The sequence below is a fragment of the Procambarus clarkii genome, chromosome 56 (assembly GCF_040958095.1).
Source record: "Procambarus clarkii isolate CNS0578487 chromosome 56, FALCON_Pclarkii_2.0, whole genome shotgun sequence".
Lineage (NCBI taxonomy): Eukaryota > Metazoa > Arthropoda > Malacostraca > Decapoda > Cambaridae > Procambarus > Procambarus clarkii.
In genome coordinates this window covers 17538905-17555459 of record NC_091205.1, presented here as the reverse complement: position 1 = coordinate 17555459, position 16555 = coordinate 17538905, and the positions used below count along the sequence as shown (strand labels likewise).

General features: G+C 45.7%; 2 protein-coding genes across 6 annotated transcripts in view; one reads left to right on the top strand and one right to left on the bottom strand.

Moving 5' to 3' along the window:
• Window positions 1-16555, bottom strand: part of LOC123770658 (glutaminase kidney isoform, mitochondrial) — a 157986-nt gene that overhangs the window by 29009 nt on the left and 112422 nt on the right. The gene's annotated exons all lie outside the window — the stretch shown is intronic.
• The window catches only part of LOC123770659 (troponin C, isotype gamma), a 32307-nt gene continuing 29749 nt past the window's right edge, over window positions 13998-16555 (top strand). The window contains exon 1 of the mRNA XM_045762713.2: window positions 13998-14130. Coding sequence (XP_045618669.1) covers window positions 14128-14130 — 3 coding nt within the window. The 5' untranslated portion in view covers window positions 13998-14127. The remainder of the gene's footprint in view (window positions 14131-16555) is intronic.

Genomic DNA, 16555 nt, shown 5'->3' with positions numbered 1-16555 from the left:
TAGAAGAGGGCCATATAGTGACCTTGTCTACCCATGTTAGTTGCCTTGCATATTTTGTACGTGGTGATCATGTTTCCCCTGTCTTTTTTTCTTCCAGTGATGTGAGGTTTGATTTGTTTAATGTTTCCTGGTAATTTATGCATCTCAGATCTGGAATATTTTTGTTCCCCTCATCTGAAGTTTGTCCTGATTTGTTTGTTAGTATGGCCAGCCATGGACCGTAGTCCAGCAGTCTTGTTAGTATGGCCAGCCATGGACCGTAGTCCAGCGCTCTTGTTAGTATGGCCAGCCATGGACCGTAGTCCAGCACTCTTGTTAGTATGGCCAGCCATGGACCGTAGTCCAGCACTCTTGTTAGTATGGCCAGCCATGGACCGTAGTCCAGCGCTCTTGTTAGTATGGCCAGCCATGGACCGTAGTCCAGCACTCTTGTTAGTATGGCCAGCCATGGACCGTAGTCCAGCACTCTTGTTAGTATGGCCAGCCATGGACCGTAGTCCAGCGCTCTTGTTAGTATGGCCAGCCATGGACCGTAGTCCAGCACTCTTGTTAGTATGGCCAGCCATGGACCGTAGTCCAGCGCTCTTGTTAGTATGGCCAGCCATGGACCGTAGTCCAGCAGTCTTGTTAGTATGGCCAGCCATGGACCGTAGTCCAGCACGCTTCACGAATGTCAGTTGTTGGCCCAGCACCCAGCTTCATTACTTTGCACTTGCTGCAGTTGAATTCGTTTAATCACTTTGATAATTGCTTAACATTTCCCAAGGTTTGTGGAGCTGGTTATAATAAGTTTGGCGAATGGTGTTATACGGAAATGTAGTAGAGTGAGACTTAAGATGAGCTGTAGGGTCAGGAGAGCGCTCAAAGGCCGCCATCAAAAGTCAGGAATCATGTGCTCCTCTGCTCTCCTGCGGAACAAACCCCCATTGTCCAAGCTCACACTCAGTTAAATACAAATTTGCACGTCTCACCAGGCGGTGCAAAACTGCCATAGCAGATGGAGATATTGCGCAAGTTGGCAGGAATGTGTTTGTAGTTTGGCAACAGCGCCATGCTCCGACGCCTTTTTCCGAGCACGTGGCACTCTTGCTTTGTTTACATTGGCCCCCCTTGGCTCGTACTGTCGATGACTGACACCTCCAAAACATTAGGTCAACTGGGGTAAACACGCTCCTCTGGTCGCCTTCGCTTGATACAAAGCTCCGCCAAGGTCTTCTACGGACACATCTGCCCGCTTCTCCTGACACTTCTTTGCTAAATAGAACTGAGAAAAAACATCACAAAAACCAGCCATCGAATGGTTACTCAACGAGTAATATTTTGCCATAAATACACCGAAAATCACAACGGAGTAATCAAACATTAATATTATTGCTATATTATTATATTTTATTATGCAATGGATGTTTTCAAAAATATATTTTGCACACTAAAGGGGTATATGAGCATGTTGGAGCCCGAGCGGTGTTCAGGTCCCGTCACTGGCACTAACACCTTCATCAACTGTTACATGCACATCACAGCTGGGCACCGCTCACTCCATCACACACACACACACACACACACACACACACACACACACACGCCAGGGAAACGCCGCCACCTAACAATATCATAATAATATATAACATTAAACACAACAAAAAGGGGTTGACTATTATTCATCCTTGTGCGAATCTTATCTATTTGTATGTTCTTGTCGAGGAATGTTCTGAAAAACAACAAACTTACACTTTAAATGCGCCTAATGTATTTCGATAAGGTGCAACATAGCATCCTCAGAGGCGGAGGATAAGTGGATGCAACAGCCAAATTGCTGCAGTATATAATCCCTGGAGAAATAGTGTTGGAGTAGAGTAATAGGAGATATTACTTGCGGGAACTCACCTGTACAGGCCGACTCAAGTGTCCTCTTGTTGTCATGTTCATAAACCAGTATTACCAACACATGTTTTACCCTACACACCTCACCTTCCTCTTCTGCCTCTATGTTAAAGTATTGTATTGCATTGGTAATACTTTTGATGTGTTGATTAACATGAAAGCGAACAAGGAATTTCTGGTTTCATTTTCCCTTCGTGGTTATACATTTTTCACACACATTTTATATTATATATATATATATATATATATATATATATATATATATATAAATATATATATATATATATATATATAAATATATATCAATTAAGCCCTGATGCTAAGAAAATAGTTAGAGGGATAGAAGCCCTAAACCAGAAAATAATAAATACAGAATATGCGGTCATATTCAATGAAACATATATATATATATATATATATATATATATATATATATATATATATATATATATATATATATATATATATATATATATATATATATATATATGACAGTGTCAGACCACGGAGGAAAATTGAAACGGGAATTTCCTTAAGTACTTTCGTATATTAATACATCTTCAGGAGTGTATATCCAACTAATACCCATAGTTTCGTGTTCTGTCTTGTATTTGCCACAAGTTTGTTCACCTCACCCAAAACTGTTGCACCACATCACCTCACCCAAATGTGAGTATAAGACAGATAAGCTGTTTAGTGTTAGTATAAGTAAGAATCTGTTTAGTGTTTTCAGGTTACAGTTGTGTGTGTAAACTAAAGTCTTTGAAAATGTAATAAGTTATTACGAAGCACGTTCAAGTGTCGCGTCAGACTAGAAATAAAAATGAATTTTGGAGAATTGACTTTTCAATTACCATCGTCAGTAAAAAGAAACATAAGAAATATTGAGAAACGCCCACCCTCCTCCCGGGATCCTCTGCATCCTCCGTTTTATTTTGAAAGGGACGGCCCACAGACGTGCTCAAGGGGCACTTGTTCTAGCTTGCTAAGCATTTGCTGTATCTCTGGGGGTGCTCCGCCGGAACCCCCAAAGTGATAAGCCTGCAGATAGCTAAGAAATATTCCCATGAATTGTAATTAGTGTAATTAAATTAATGCACCTTTCAATTACTAACTATAGATGTAGTTATTAATTGTAATCGATTTAATATTTTATCATTATAAGGATTATTCATTATAATTATTCCTTAATACTTTATTGTTATGCACTAGTCAATAATTATTTATCATTCACCCTAATTAGCTATTTGATTCATTAAAAATAATTGCTTATCATTATACTATTTGTTATTATTATTATTTATTATATAATAATAATAATTAATTTATTATTTACCATTATAAAATAAACAAGTCCCCAATCTGAGCACGTTTTCTTCCAACCTCAGAAAAAGAATGTAACGACTCTTGTATATATAAATAAGTAATTACAGTATACACGAGGCTTCCTATTGTATAGCAATACACGAGGCTTCCTATTGTATAGCAATACACGAGGCTTCCTATTGTATAGCAATACACGAGGCTTCCTATTGTATAGCAATAGAAGAGTGGGGGGGGGCACGCTTGGGGGAGAGCTTGGGCCAACTCTGCAGGGGTAATAACTGGGGTACAGGACAAACATAGGCTGGTCCGGGGTCACCAGAGGTCAAGGGGGAACAGCCTGTCAGCGACACATTCTCACCTCCGCCACCAGTGTTGTACATCACCCACAGGCTACACCTGCCAAATTTTGAAATCAAAATCAAAACTAATTTGTTTTCTTATAGAAATAAACGCCATTATTCAGTTTTTTTTTCGGGAAAATTAACAGAAATTTCCTGCTATTCAAGCTTAGCCCATAGTACCATAATACCCAGAGCTTCAACCCCACCCCCCACCCCACCTCTCCTTACTCTGCCACACCAAACACAAGACTATACCCACACATTGCAAAGGCAAACTATTCTATTGTGTATGGCATTGGCTGCAACCCATCTTCATAATTGACAGTACGTTTTAATACTAAGTGTAATAAGTACACTTCCTTACTGTCATACATAGTACATAATTACACTTATGGGGCTGTTAAATTTACCTCCCCATTTTTGGAGAATGGATTGAATATATGGACACACACTTCTTGTTATATATATGATATATATATATATATGATATATATATATATATATATATATATATATATATATATATATATATATATATATATATATATATATATATATATATATATATGTGTGTGTGTGTGTGTATACCACGAAAATAAACACGTGATTAAGAATGTGACAATGTCAGACCACGGTGGAAAATGAAACAGGAATTTCCTTAAGTACTTTCGTATATTAAATACATCTTCAGAAGGAATGATTAAATACATCTTCAGAAGGAAATACATCTTCCTTCTGAAGATGTATTTAATATATGAAAGTACTTAAGGAAATTCCTGTTTCATTTTCCACCGTGGTCTGACATTGTCATATATATATATATATATATATATATATATATATATATATATATATATATATATATATATATATATATATATATATATATATATATATATATAATAAGTGTAATATTGGAGGATGGATTGCCTTATAAGTGGAGGTTGGAGGAGGAGAGGCCAGGCTGCCACAGGGGCGTCGTGACCACCACCTAGCAATACACTGTATATACTGCCACTCAGTAACACACTATAGCATAAATACTCAATAAGAGACCCACCAACGCACTAACCAAGTAATAATGCTGCAGATGTCTATTTACTACACACTGACAAACACTAAATTATTACTTAAACCTTCTTTGGTTAGTGCTCGCCTGCCCTCTGCCCCCACCATCCTCGGTGGTGGCCCACCATCCCCAGTGGTGGCCCACCATTCCCAGTGGTGGCCCACCACCCCCAGTGGTGGCCCACCACCCCCAGTGGTGGCCCACCATCCCCAGTGGTGGCCCACCATCCCCAGTGGTGGCCCACCATCCCCAGTGGTGGCCCACCATCCCTAGTGGTGGCCCACCATCCCCAGTGGTGGCCCACCATCCCCAGTGGTGGCCCACCATCCCCAGTGGTGGCCCCCACTGTGTGTGCACTAATGTTCCAGCCAACTGTTACAGCGAGGACCTCCCTGGGAGAGAGTACTGGTGTACCTGGAGGACCTGTGAGGGCCGGAGCCATGAGGACCCTGGGGGAGGCCACCACGGTTATTAAGGCGGCCACTGTGGCCACGGCTCTTGGTCCACACTCTCTCTTCTACTCCAACACCTCATCATAGCCACCCTTCCTTGGCAATCACTGGTAACCCAAAGGTACTGATAAACCTAGTGTACAGGTAAACCAAGGGTACAGGTAAACCAAATGTATAAGTAACCCAAGTGTACATGTAAACCAAATGTGCAGGTAAACCAAGTGTATATGTAGACCAAGTGTACATGTAAACCAAGTGTGCAGGTATACCAAATGTATAAGTAACCCAAGTGTACAGGTATACCAAGGGTACAGGTAAACCAAATGGACCTGTAAACCAAGTGTACAGGTAAACCAAATATGCAGGTAAACCAAGTTTACATGTAAACCGAATGTGCAGGTAAACCAATTGTACATGTAAACTAAGTGTACATGTAAACCAAATGGACCTGTAAACCAAGTGTACAGGTAAACCAAATATGCAGGTAAACCAAGTTTATATGTAAACCGAATGTGCAGGTAAACCAAGTGTACATGTAAACCAAATGTGTAGGTAAATCAAATGTATAGGTAAATCAAATGTATAGGTAAACCAAATGTGTAGGTAAACCAAATGTATGGTAAACCAAGGGTACAGGTAAACCACGTGTTAAGGTAAACTAAGTGTACAGGTATACCAAGTGAGCCAGGAAGTACTCTACAGATCTCTGGTGATCCGAAATTGCACGAGAACGACCAACGTTAATTAGTGAAACATGTGAGGAGAACAATACATTTATTGTTGTATGACATCAGGGCTCCCTCCCTCCCCCGTGTTCTACCACACAACCACAACAACAGCTGCTCTACCACACAACCACAACACATGCTCTACCACACAACCACAACACATGCTCTACCACACAACCACAACACATGCTCTACCACACAACAGCTGCTCTACCACACAACCACAACACATGCTCTACCACACAACCACAACACATGCTCTACCACACAACAGCTGCTCTACCACACAACCACAACAACTGCTCTACCACACAACCACAACAACAGCTGCTCTACCACACAACAGCTGCTCTACCACACAACCACAACAACTGCTCTACCACACAACCACAACAACAGCTGCTCTACCACACAACCACAACAACAGCTGCTCTACCACACAGCCACAACAACACATGCTCTACCACACAACCACAACAACAACTGCTCTACCACACAACCACAACATGAGCTGCTCTACCACACAACCACAACAACAGCTGCTCTACCACACAACCACAACAACAGCTGCTCTACCACACAACCACAACAACAGCTGCTCTACCACACAACAGCTGCTCTACCACACAACCACAACAACTGCTCTACCACACAACCACAACAACAGCTGCTCTACCACACAACCACAACAACAGCTGCTCTACCACACAACAGCTGCTCTACCACACAACAGCTGCTCTACCACACAACCACAACAACTGCTCTACCACACAACCACAACAACAGCTGCTCTACCACACAACAGCTGCTCTACCACACAACCACAACAACTGCTCTACCACACAACCACAACAGCTGCTCTACCACACAACAGCTGCTCTACCACACAACAGCTGCTCTACCACACAACAGCTGCTCTACCACACAACCACAACAGCTGCTCTACCACACAACCACAATAGCTGCTCTACCACACAACCACAACATGACAGGCTCTACCACACAACCACAACAACAGCTGCTCTACCACACAACCACAACAACAACTGCTCTACCACACAACCACAACAGCTGCTCTACCACACAACCACAACAGCTGCTCTACCACACAACCACAACATGACAGGCTCTACCACACAACCACAACCACAACTGCTCTACCACACAACCACAGCTGTTCTACCACACAACCACAACAACAGCTGCTCTACCACACAACCACAACAACAGCTGCTCTACCACACAACCACAACTGTTCTACCACACAACCAGCCCACAAGTGTGAGAATATAATAAGATAAGATGTCGGCCGCCCGGACCAATAATATCAAGTTAAAATGTTTGGCGGGAGAGTTGTGGGCGTGTTGTTGGTGTGAGGGTATTGTGAGCCTTATTCTTCACCTCCAGAGAGGCCGCAGTTGTGTGACGGCCACAATACGGCGCTACTGTAGCCTTGAACGAGGACATTCACAAGTTTATTTTGCTAAAATGTATGTGCCAAGTATGTGAGTCGGGACAGGAAGTGTTGAGGCTTAAGACAAGTTGTCAGGTGGGGAGGGGGGGGGGGGGGGGAGTGAAGACATGTAACTACTTCTACCGTCACGCTAACGAGCGTGTGAGGTGGTGCACCGCTGAGCGTGCGGACGCCTGACCCGAGTTTGTCCACAAGCATGCTACAACACTCCACCCTCCCTCCTCTCTCTTACTTATAAACTCACACACAAACTCTCTCACACACAGTGTGTGTGTGTGTGTGCGCATGCACGTGTGTGTGTGTGTGCGCATGCACGTGTGTGTGTGTGTGCGCATGCACGTGTGTGTGTGTGTGCGCATGCACATGTGTGTTTGACACAACGACCCCAATGGCTGGGTCATGGGGGTCGTTGAAAACGACTCAAATAAAACCCGCAACACATCCACTTGCAACCCGGGACTACAAAAAGCCTCAATAGTATCCCGCAACCAGTCCACCAAACCCTGAACCCGTCTACAATAATAAGACATGCAATTGTGATTCGCGCCTCCACAACGTTCACATCTGTCCGAATCAACCAAAGCCAACATGAACAGCCATGCATATGTTGGCAACGTCTCGTGTAACATGCGAGACAAGAGTTCCCGTTGCTGCGGCACGATACACGGCTCGCGCAACGCTGACCAAATCTCCCCCCCCCCCCCCCAGTTAAGGGTACAACCCCTCAACTCGATGACCCTTGACACACAAGCACCCCACATGCCCCCCGACAACCGAACGACATAAACCCCGGAAACTGACAGAGCCAGAAGAATCATAACCGACCCCACCTTCCACCACCCTCAATCACAACGAAGAACAAGAATCGGTTGATAGTGCCTGCATCACACACATCTATAAACGACACTTTACAAAGCGTGGGGCCCGCCGCCTATCCAAAGGAAAAGACTGAGACACAAACCAAACCTTCGACAAGGCCTTAAGAGATACGACTACCGCCCACTGATAAATCGTCAATGTCCGTTTGGAAAGCATCCATACCGCTACCCCACCGCCCGCGAAACCGCATCCCAATTCCACTCCAACGACTGCTCATACGAGCGAAGCCAAGTAATACCCAGAACCCTAACCGACTGAACCACAGGGAATCAAGACCCCTCCCACACCGAACGAGAAGCCCAACACCCTAACTCCATAATACAACTTCTCACGATTAACCATGGCCCCTGTGGCCAGCTTAAAACTCCACACCATATTCTGTACTTCAATCACGGAACTCTCTGTAGCCATGAAAAGGACTGTTTCATCCGCATAATCACACACTTTCAAAACGAGACCATTTGGTAACGTCGGGGAGACAATAGAAGTACAAGCCTTCACCGCTCAAACAAAGGGCTCCTGAAACACAACATAAAGGAGCAACGATAAAGGGCACCCCTGCCGAACCCAGCGACGAATAGCAAAGGGAGCATTAAAAAAAAACATTAACAAAACTCGACAACAACAACCCGTTGTTGTTGTCGGGTACAATACAACATATGAATCCAACCCACAAACAGGGGGGAGGAAAACCAAGCCACTCCAAGACCTGCAACACAAATCCAATCGAAACGCGATCAAAAGTTTCAGACCAATCCAAACTAATCATCGCCGCAGGCAGATCACATTCCGACACAGACAAGAGCACGTCCCGAAAAAAACATTATACTGAACTAACGACCTACCAGGAACCCCACAGAAACCAACGACCCCACCACCGACCGAAAACGCCCAGCCAATAACCTCGAAATGATCATATAGTCAACATTTAACAGGGTAATTGGCCTCCAACTAGAGAAGAAACGCAAATTCCCCGGCTCCAAGAGCAGCCGCACAATCCCATCATACTGCGAACCAGATAACAACATCCGCCCTAAACAAGATCTAACTGCCTCAAGAAAGTCACAACCAATCACATCCCAAAACGAAACATAAAACTCTACCGGAAGACCATCCGACCCTGGAACCCTCCCATTACGAAAAGAACGAATGACCCCCCAAAACTGTGATAGACGCACTTCCCGCACATGGTCCAGACAATCCAGGGCCAACAACCCAGGGGTACAGTGCCAGAGAAATGAGTCCACCAACACTTCATCTCCCGTCAACTGGCCCCATACAACGTCTCTAGTTCCTGCCGCACATACAGCATGGATGTCGAGTCACTATCCTAGTCACTGTCCTGGTCAGTGTCCTGGCCACTGCCATGGTCACTGTCCTGGCCACTGTCCTGGTCACTGTCCTGGCCACTGTCCTGGCCACTGTCCAGGTCACTTTAGAGGCGTGAACAATGAGACAATAACTCCTAATACCCAAGAATAAAATAAAAAGTTACAAGGTTACACACTATTGTGTTCTTTAAAGGTAAGGTCTTCCTACATGAGTACACTCAGATCCTTTACATTACTTTTTTACGTTCTATGTTATGATTTGACTGCGTTTTGTACGTGGTTTCTACTTTTATATTTTAATTTTCTCCGTAACGCTGGAGTTGGAACTTATCTTCATTAAATACCATATTATTTTCTGTTGCCCATTGAGAGACTTGATTTATATCTGACTGGAGGTTCGCCGTGTCCTCGATGTTGCCTACTCTCATGAAGATCCTAGTGTCATCTGCAAAGGATGATACAGTGCTATAGGTTGTGTTCTTGTCTATGTCCGATATGAGGATGAGAAAAAGTACTGGAGCAAGCACAGTACCCTGGGGGACTGAGCTCTTCACGGTTGATGGTCCAGAATTTATTTTGTTGACTATTACACATTGGTTTCTATTAGTCAGGAAATTGTAGATACATCTGCCTATTTTTTCGGTAATTCCTTTTGTACGCATTGTGTGTGCAATAACACCATGGTCACATTTGTCGAAGGCTTTTGCGAAATCTGTATAAATTACATCAGCGTTTTGCTTGTCTTCCATGGCATCTAGTGCCATCTCATAGTGGTCCAACAACTGTGACAGGCAAGAGCGCCCTGTTCTGAAACTGTGTTGACCAGTTTTGTTGGAGATGCTGTGATTCCATGTGTTTTGTGATCTTACATCTTAGCACTCTCTCAAAGATTTTTATGATGTGTGATATTAGTGCAATCGGTCCAACCCGTTCTCGCACTTTCTTATAGTCAATATTGACTTATTAAATAAGTGCATATGTAACATACTAATTTATTGTGAATATTTTAGTTTACCTTGAAAAGCTTTATAGAAAACACCGACCTTACCTAACCTTCTTAGTATGTTAAGATAAGAATCTTATTGCTTCTTAATTACAATTATTATTTAACCTATTATAGTTATAGGTTAAGTAATAATTGCAATTACGAAGCAATAAGATACTTATCTAAACATACTAAGAAGGTTAGGTAAAGTCGGTGTTTTCTATAAAGCTTTTCAAGGTAAACTAAAATATTCACAATAAATTAGTATGTCACATATGCACTTATTTAATAAGTCAATATTGACTATAAGAAAGTGCGAGAACGGGTTGCAACGGCTGTTATTTTTTACCTCTGCCTTATTTCCTTCTTTATGGAGTAGTGCTATCTCTGCTGTTTTTAGTATGTCAGGGATAACGCCAGTTTCTAGGCTCTGGCTCTTAAAAATGTTTAGGGCCTTTGACAGTGTTTATTTAACAGCTCTTGATGAATATGGAGTTCCAAGCATCAGGGCCTGGTGCAGAGTGCAAAGGTGCTGAGTACTATCTATGGCTTCTTCAAAATCCAGTGGCGTTAGGGTGACATCTGATATATGATTTGATGTTGCTATTCCATTTATTAAGAATTCGTTTGGGTTATCAATCTTAAGTGTCTTTAAGGGCTCACTGAAAACGGAATTGTACTGTTGCCTCAGTATTTTACTCTTTTTTTTTTGTCAACTGTGAAAGTTCCATCGCCCTTTCGCAGGGGCCCGATACTAGATGTGTCTTGTTCTAGATTTTGCATAGTAGAAAAAGTATTTCGGATTTCTCTCAATTTTGCTAATGGGTTTTTGCTCTCTCTCTGCCTCTCCTGGATTTCATATGATTCTTGTAGCTTTAGTTCAATCGTTTCTGACGATAAACCACACACCAGAAGATGAAGAGACGGCGGCGACGTTTCGGTCTGTCCTGTCCTTATATAAGGACAATCATCACACTTTGGATCTCTATTTCGATTATCAGCACTTCCACCATATCGCGTATGGTGTTCAGCAGCTCAGTACAGATGAGCGTGTCTTTGATGTACAGGCTGACCCCATCCTGTAGCCTGTGTTTCCTGGCACATCTGAAAAGACTGTACTCAGGTATCCATAATTCACTCTCATTAATCTTGTGTGTGAGTTGCAGTTCGGGCGGCAAACACTGCATTTGTCTCATTTAGGCCAGCAATAAAGTGGACTTTGTTTGATTTGCGGGTTTTTATGCCCGGAATGTTGCCAAATATAAATGATGTTAACATATTTGTGAAGTGCTGGATGTTTTACTTAATGTTAGCATCTGGGGATTTTAGGATGGATTTTAATAATAGTAAAATTATATATAACTGCTCAAATATCAAAGAGACGCCTAATAGAACGAGTAATTATAGATTCTATAGACAGCAAAGGGCAATAAATCTTTTAGTAAAGTAGATCCGATTAACCGTAAAATTATTCTTAAGGAAGCAAAATTAACTAATCTCATTAATTGATATAAGGACAGACCTTGTGGTGTTGAGAGTAGTGGTAGTGGTCCTGCAGAACCCTGCCTACACTTGCCAGAAGGACCTTGTGGTGTTGAGAGTAGTGGTAGTGGTCCTGCAGAACCCTGCCTACACTTGCCAGAAGGACCTTGTGGTGTTGAGAGTAGTGGTAGTGGTCCTGCAGAACCCTGCCTACACTTGCCAGAAGGTAGCATTATTTGACAAACCATCTTATTACTGAGGATAAAATATTTGAAATCCTTGCACTATATCCATATTTCGTTCCCAGTAGCTTAACGACATATGAGATGAAGTAGTAAGTTGTGTATTGTGATGACTAATAATAAACAGCAGCTCCCCTGTGACTCTAATACAGCCATCTTATCTTGAGATGATTTCGGGGCTCTTTAGTGTCCCCGCGGCCCGGTCCTCGACCAGGCCTCCACCCCCAGGAAGCAGCCCGTGACAGCTGACTAACAACCAGGTACCTATTTTACTGCTAGGTAACAGGGCCATAGGGTGAAAGAAACTCTGCCCTTTGTTTCTCGCCGGCGCCCGGGATCGAACCCGGGACCTGAGGATCACAAGTCCAGTGTGCTGTCCGCTCGGCCGACCGGCTCCATAGCTCAAACAATTATGTATTAGCGACAAGACTTGCCATTAATGTATAATGATTAACCTGTAAATACATAGCTACTGAAATGGAACAATCTCTGTAACTAGTTGACATTATAAATATAAGGTGTGCAGGATAGATGTAATTGTTAATGAAATATTTTCCGTTGAGGTCTGATACAGACCTTTAGAGCGCCCTGTAATCCATTTTTGCTCCACTGCTCACAGGATAAGTATGGGGTGCACAATGAACCAGCATACAGTCACAGCCCCGCTCCTGTGCCAGGTAAATCCACTACGGGCTCACCATAGCCCGTGCTACTTGGAACGTTTTGTTCCCAGTAGGTGAATGTTAAAGAACAACATGAACCAGCAGCCTCGACCGTCGGCAACAATCAAATCAATCTGCTGAAGCTCGGACAACCTTGGCAGGATACTGACAACGACGCCTAATGATGGAGGCCAAATGTGGCTCTCTGCCAGATTTATAAACGGGAGCTCCAAGGATCTGGTTCACAACACTGTACACAGTACCTTGAGAAAGGATGTAGGTGGCGTCTGAAATTGTAATACAATTGAATACAAAGATGAATTGGGTCGTACATTCACCTTCATTGAAGCACTATGGCATTGTAGCAAGTTTCTCCAGCGAGTACAGCCGTAAGGCACCACCAACCCTCCCCCCCCCCTTCCCCACTGGAATACCGCTAGTGTGAATACCTGGTTGATACCTGGTTGATGGGGTTATCTTGTATATAATCAATACCTTGATTATATTTGATGTTTTCCTAGATATTACTAATTGAAATGCAATTACAATTTAGATTTAATTTGGTGTCGTTTTTTAAGATTACAAGAGTAGAGGCGGGTGTTGTTAGAGCGAGAGGAAGGTACACAAGTATACTGTCTGCCGGTCCCCTGCAGACAGTATACACTAACTGCACTAACACATGTCATGGAAGCACCTCCACTCACAGCAGAGGACACTGTTGGGTAGGTTCCTCTGACCACCACCTGTCCACCTGCTCCATCCTTCCCCTGCCTCGCCCTTGCCCCGCCCCTGCCTCGCCCTTGCCCCGCCCCTGCCTCGACCAGCGCCGCCCCTGCCCCCGACCAGCGCCGCCCCTGCCCCCGACCAGCGCCGCCCCTGCCCTCGACCAGCGCCGCCCCTGCCCCCGACCAGCGCCGCCCCTGCCCCGACCCGCGCCGCCCCTGCCCCGCCCTGACCTCACCTCTTCCCCACACCGCCAATGGGGTGATGTGGGGCGGCGGGAGTGAGTCACACCACAAACGGCAGTAAGGTGGGGGAGGCGGCCACTCGCCGCACATCACCTTGGCCAATCCCCAACTACGGTATTTTGGGGGCGGAGATGGCCACAGCTGTAGGAGTGGTGGGGGTGTGTGGGAGAGTGGTGGGGGTGTTGGAGAGGAAGGAGAGGGGGCACGAGTAAAGAAGGGAGTAAGAGAAGGAAGGAGGTATATAAGAAGCCAAGAGAGACCACAATATCAGTATATTCAGTGGGACCACAAGTGCCTCGCCGCCATGGTAGGTAACGCCCCCCCCCTCCCCATGGTTGGTGCCACAACCCCCTCCCCATGGTTGGTGCCACAACCCCCTCCCCATGGTTGGTGCCACAACCCCCCCCCCATGGTTGGTGCCACAACCCCCTCCCCATGGTTGGTGCCACAACCCCCCCCCCATGGTTGGTGCCACAACCCCCCCCCCCATGGTTGGTGCCACAACCCCCCCCCCATGGTTGGTGCCACAACCCCCTCCCCATGGTTGGTGCCACAACCCCCCCCCATGGTTGGTGCCACAACCCCCCCCCCCATGGTTGGTGCCACAACCCCCCCCCATGGTTGGTGCCACAACCCCCTCCCCATGGTTGGTGCCACAACCCCCTCCCCATGGTTGGTGCCACAACCCCCTCCCCATGGTTGGTGCCACAACCCCCTCCCCATGGTTGGTGCCACAACCCCCTCCCCATGGTTGGTGCCACAACCCCCTCCCCCATGGTTGGTGCCACAACCCCCTCCCCATGGTTGGTGCCACAACCCCCTCCCCATGGTTGGTGCCACAACCCCCTCCCCCATGGTTGGTGCCACAACCCCCTCCCCATGGTTGGTGCCACAACCCCCTCCCCCATGGTTGGTGCCACAACAACCCCCTCCCCATGGTTGGTGCCACAACCCCCTCCCCATGGTTGGTGCCACAACCCCCTCCCCATGGTTGGTGCCACAACCCCCTCCCCATGGTTGGTGCCACAACCCCCTCCCCATGGTTGGTGCCACAACCCCCTCCCCATGGTTGGTGCCACAACCCCCTCCCCCATGGTTGGTGCCACAACAACCCCCTCCCCATGGTTGGTGCCACAACCCCCTCCCCATGGTTGGTGCCACAACCCCCCCCCCATGGTTGGTGCCACAACCCCCCCCCCCATGGTTGGTGCCACAACCCCCTCCCCCATGGTTGGTGCCACAACCCCCCCCCATGGTTGGTGCCACAACCCCCCCCCCATGGTTGGTGCCACAACCCCCCCCCATGGTTGGTGCCACAACCCCCTCCCCATGGTTGGTGCCACAACCCCCTCCCCATGGTTGGTGCCACAACCCCCTCCCCATGGTTGGTGCCACAACCCCCCCCCCATGGTTGGTGCCACAACCCCCCCCCACCCGTGAGTTCTAGGCGCTCAAGTAGTGATCCGAAGACCCGCGAAGTGACAGTTTAAGGTCGCGTTTCTTCCCTCATACCTGCACTGTGGTCCACGATATATCACCTGGATATAGCATGTGCGGGCTTGGATATATAGGCCTGGAGATTATATATATATATATATATATATATATATATATATATATATATATATATATATATATATATATATATATATGCAGGCTTGAATATATTTAGTGCAGGCCTGGATATACCAGGTACAGGCCTGGATATACCAGGTGCAGGCCTGGATATATCAGGTACAGGCCTGAATATATCAGGTGCAGGCCTGGATATACCAGGTGCAGGCCTGGATATATCAGGTACAGGCCTGAATATATCAGGTGCAGGCCTGGATATACCAGGTACAGGCCTGAATATATCAGGTGCAGGCCTGGATATACCAGGTGCAGGCCTGGATATACCAGGTGCAGGCCTGGATATACCAGGTACAGGCCTGAATATATCAGGTGCAGGCCTGGATATATCAGGTGCAGGCCTGGATATATCAGGTGCAGGCCTGGATATATCAGGTGCAGGCCTGGATATACCAGGTACAGGCCTGAATATATCAGGTGCAGGCCTGGATATATCAGGTGCAGGCCTGGATATACCAGGTGCAGGCCTCGATATACCAGGTACAGGCCTGAATATATCAGGTGCAGGCCTGGATATATCAGGTGCAGGCCTGGATATATCAGGTGCAGGCCTGGATATATCAGGTGCAGGCCTGGATATATCAGGTGCAGGCCTGGATATATCAGGTGCAGGCCTGGATATATCAGGTGCAGGCCTGGATATATCAGGTGCAGGCCTGGATATATCAGGTGCAGGCCTGGATATACCAGGTACAGGCCTGAATATATCAGGTGCAGGCCTGTATATATCAGGTGCAGGCCTGAATATATCAGGTGCAGGCCTGGATATACCAGGTACAGGCCTGAATATATCAGGTGCAGGCCTGGATATATCAGGTGCAGGCCTGGATATATCAGGTGCAGGCCTGGATATATCAGGTGCAGGCCTGGATATATCAAACGTGGGCCTGGATACGTCATGTGAAGGCGTGCATATTTACCTTAGAGCCACCATCTCTGGTGTCTCTGAAGGGGACTGGATGCCAGTAGCTTGTCAAAGGTGCCCGAGTGTTCTGTCACATGCGGAAGGGGATATACCATGCATATCCTGGATATATATATATATATATATATATATATATATATATATATATATATATATATATATATATATATATATA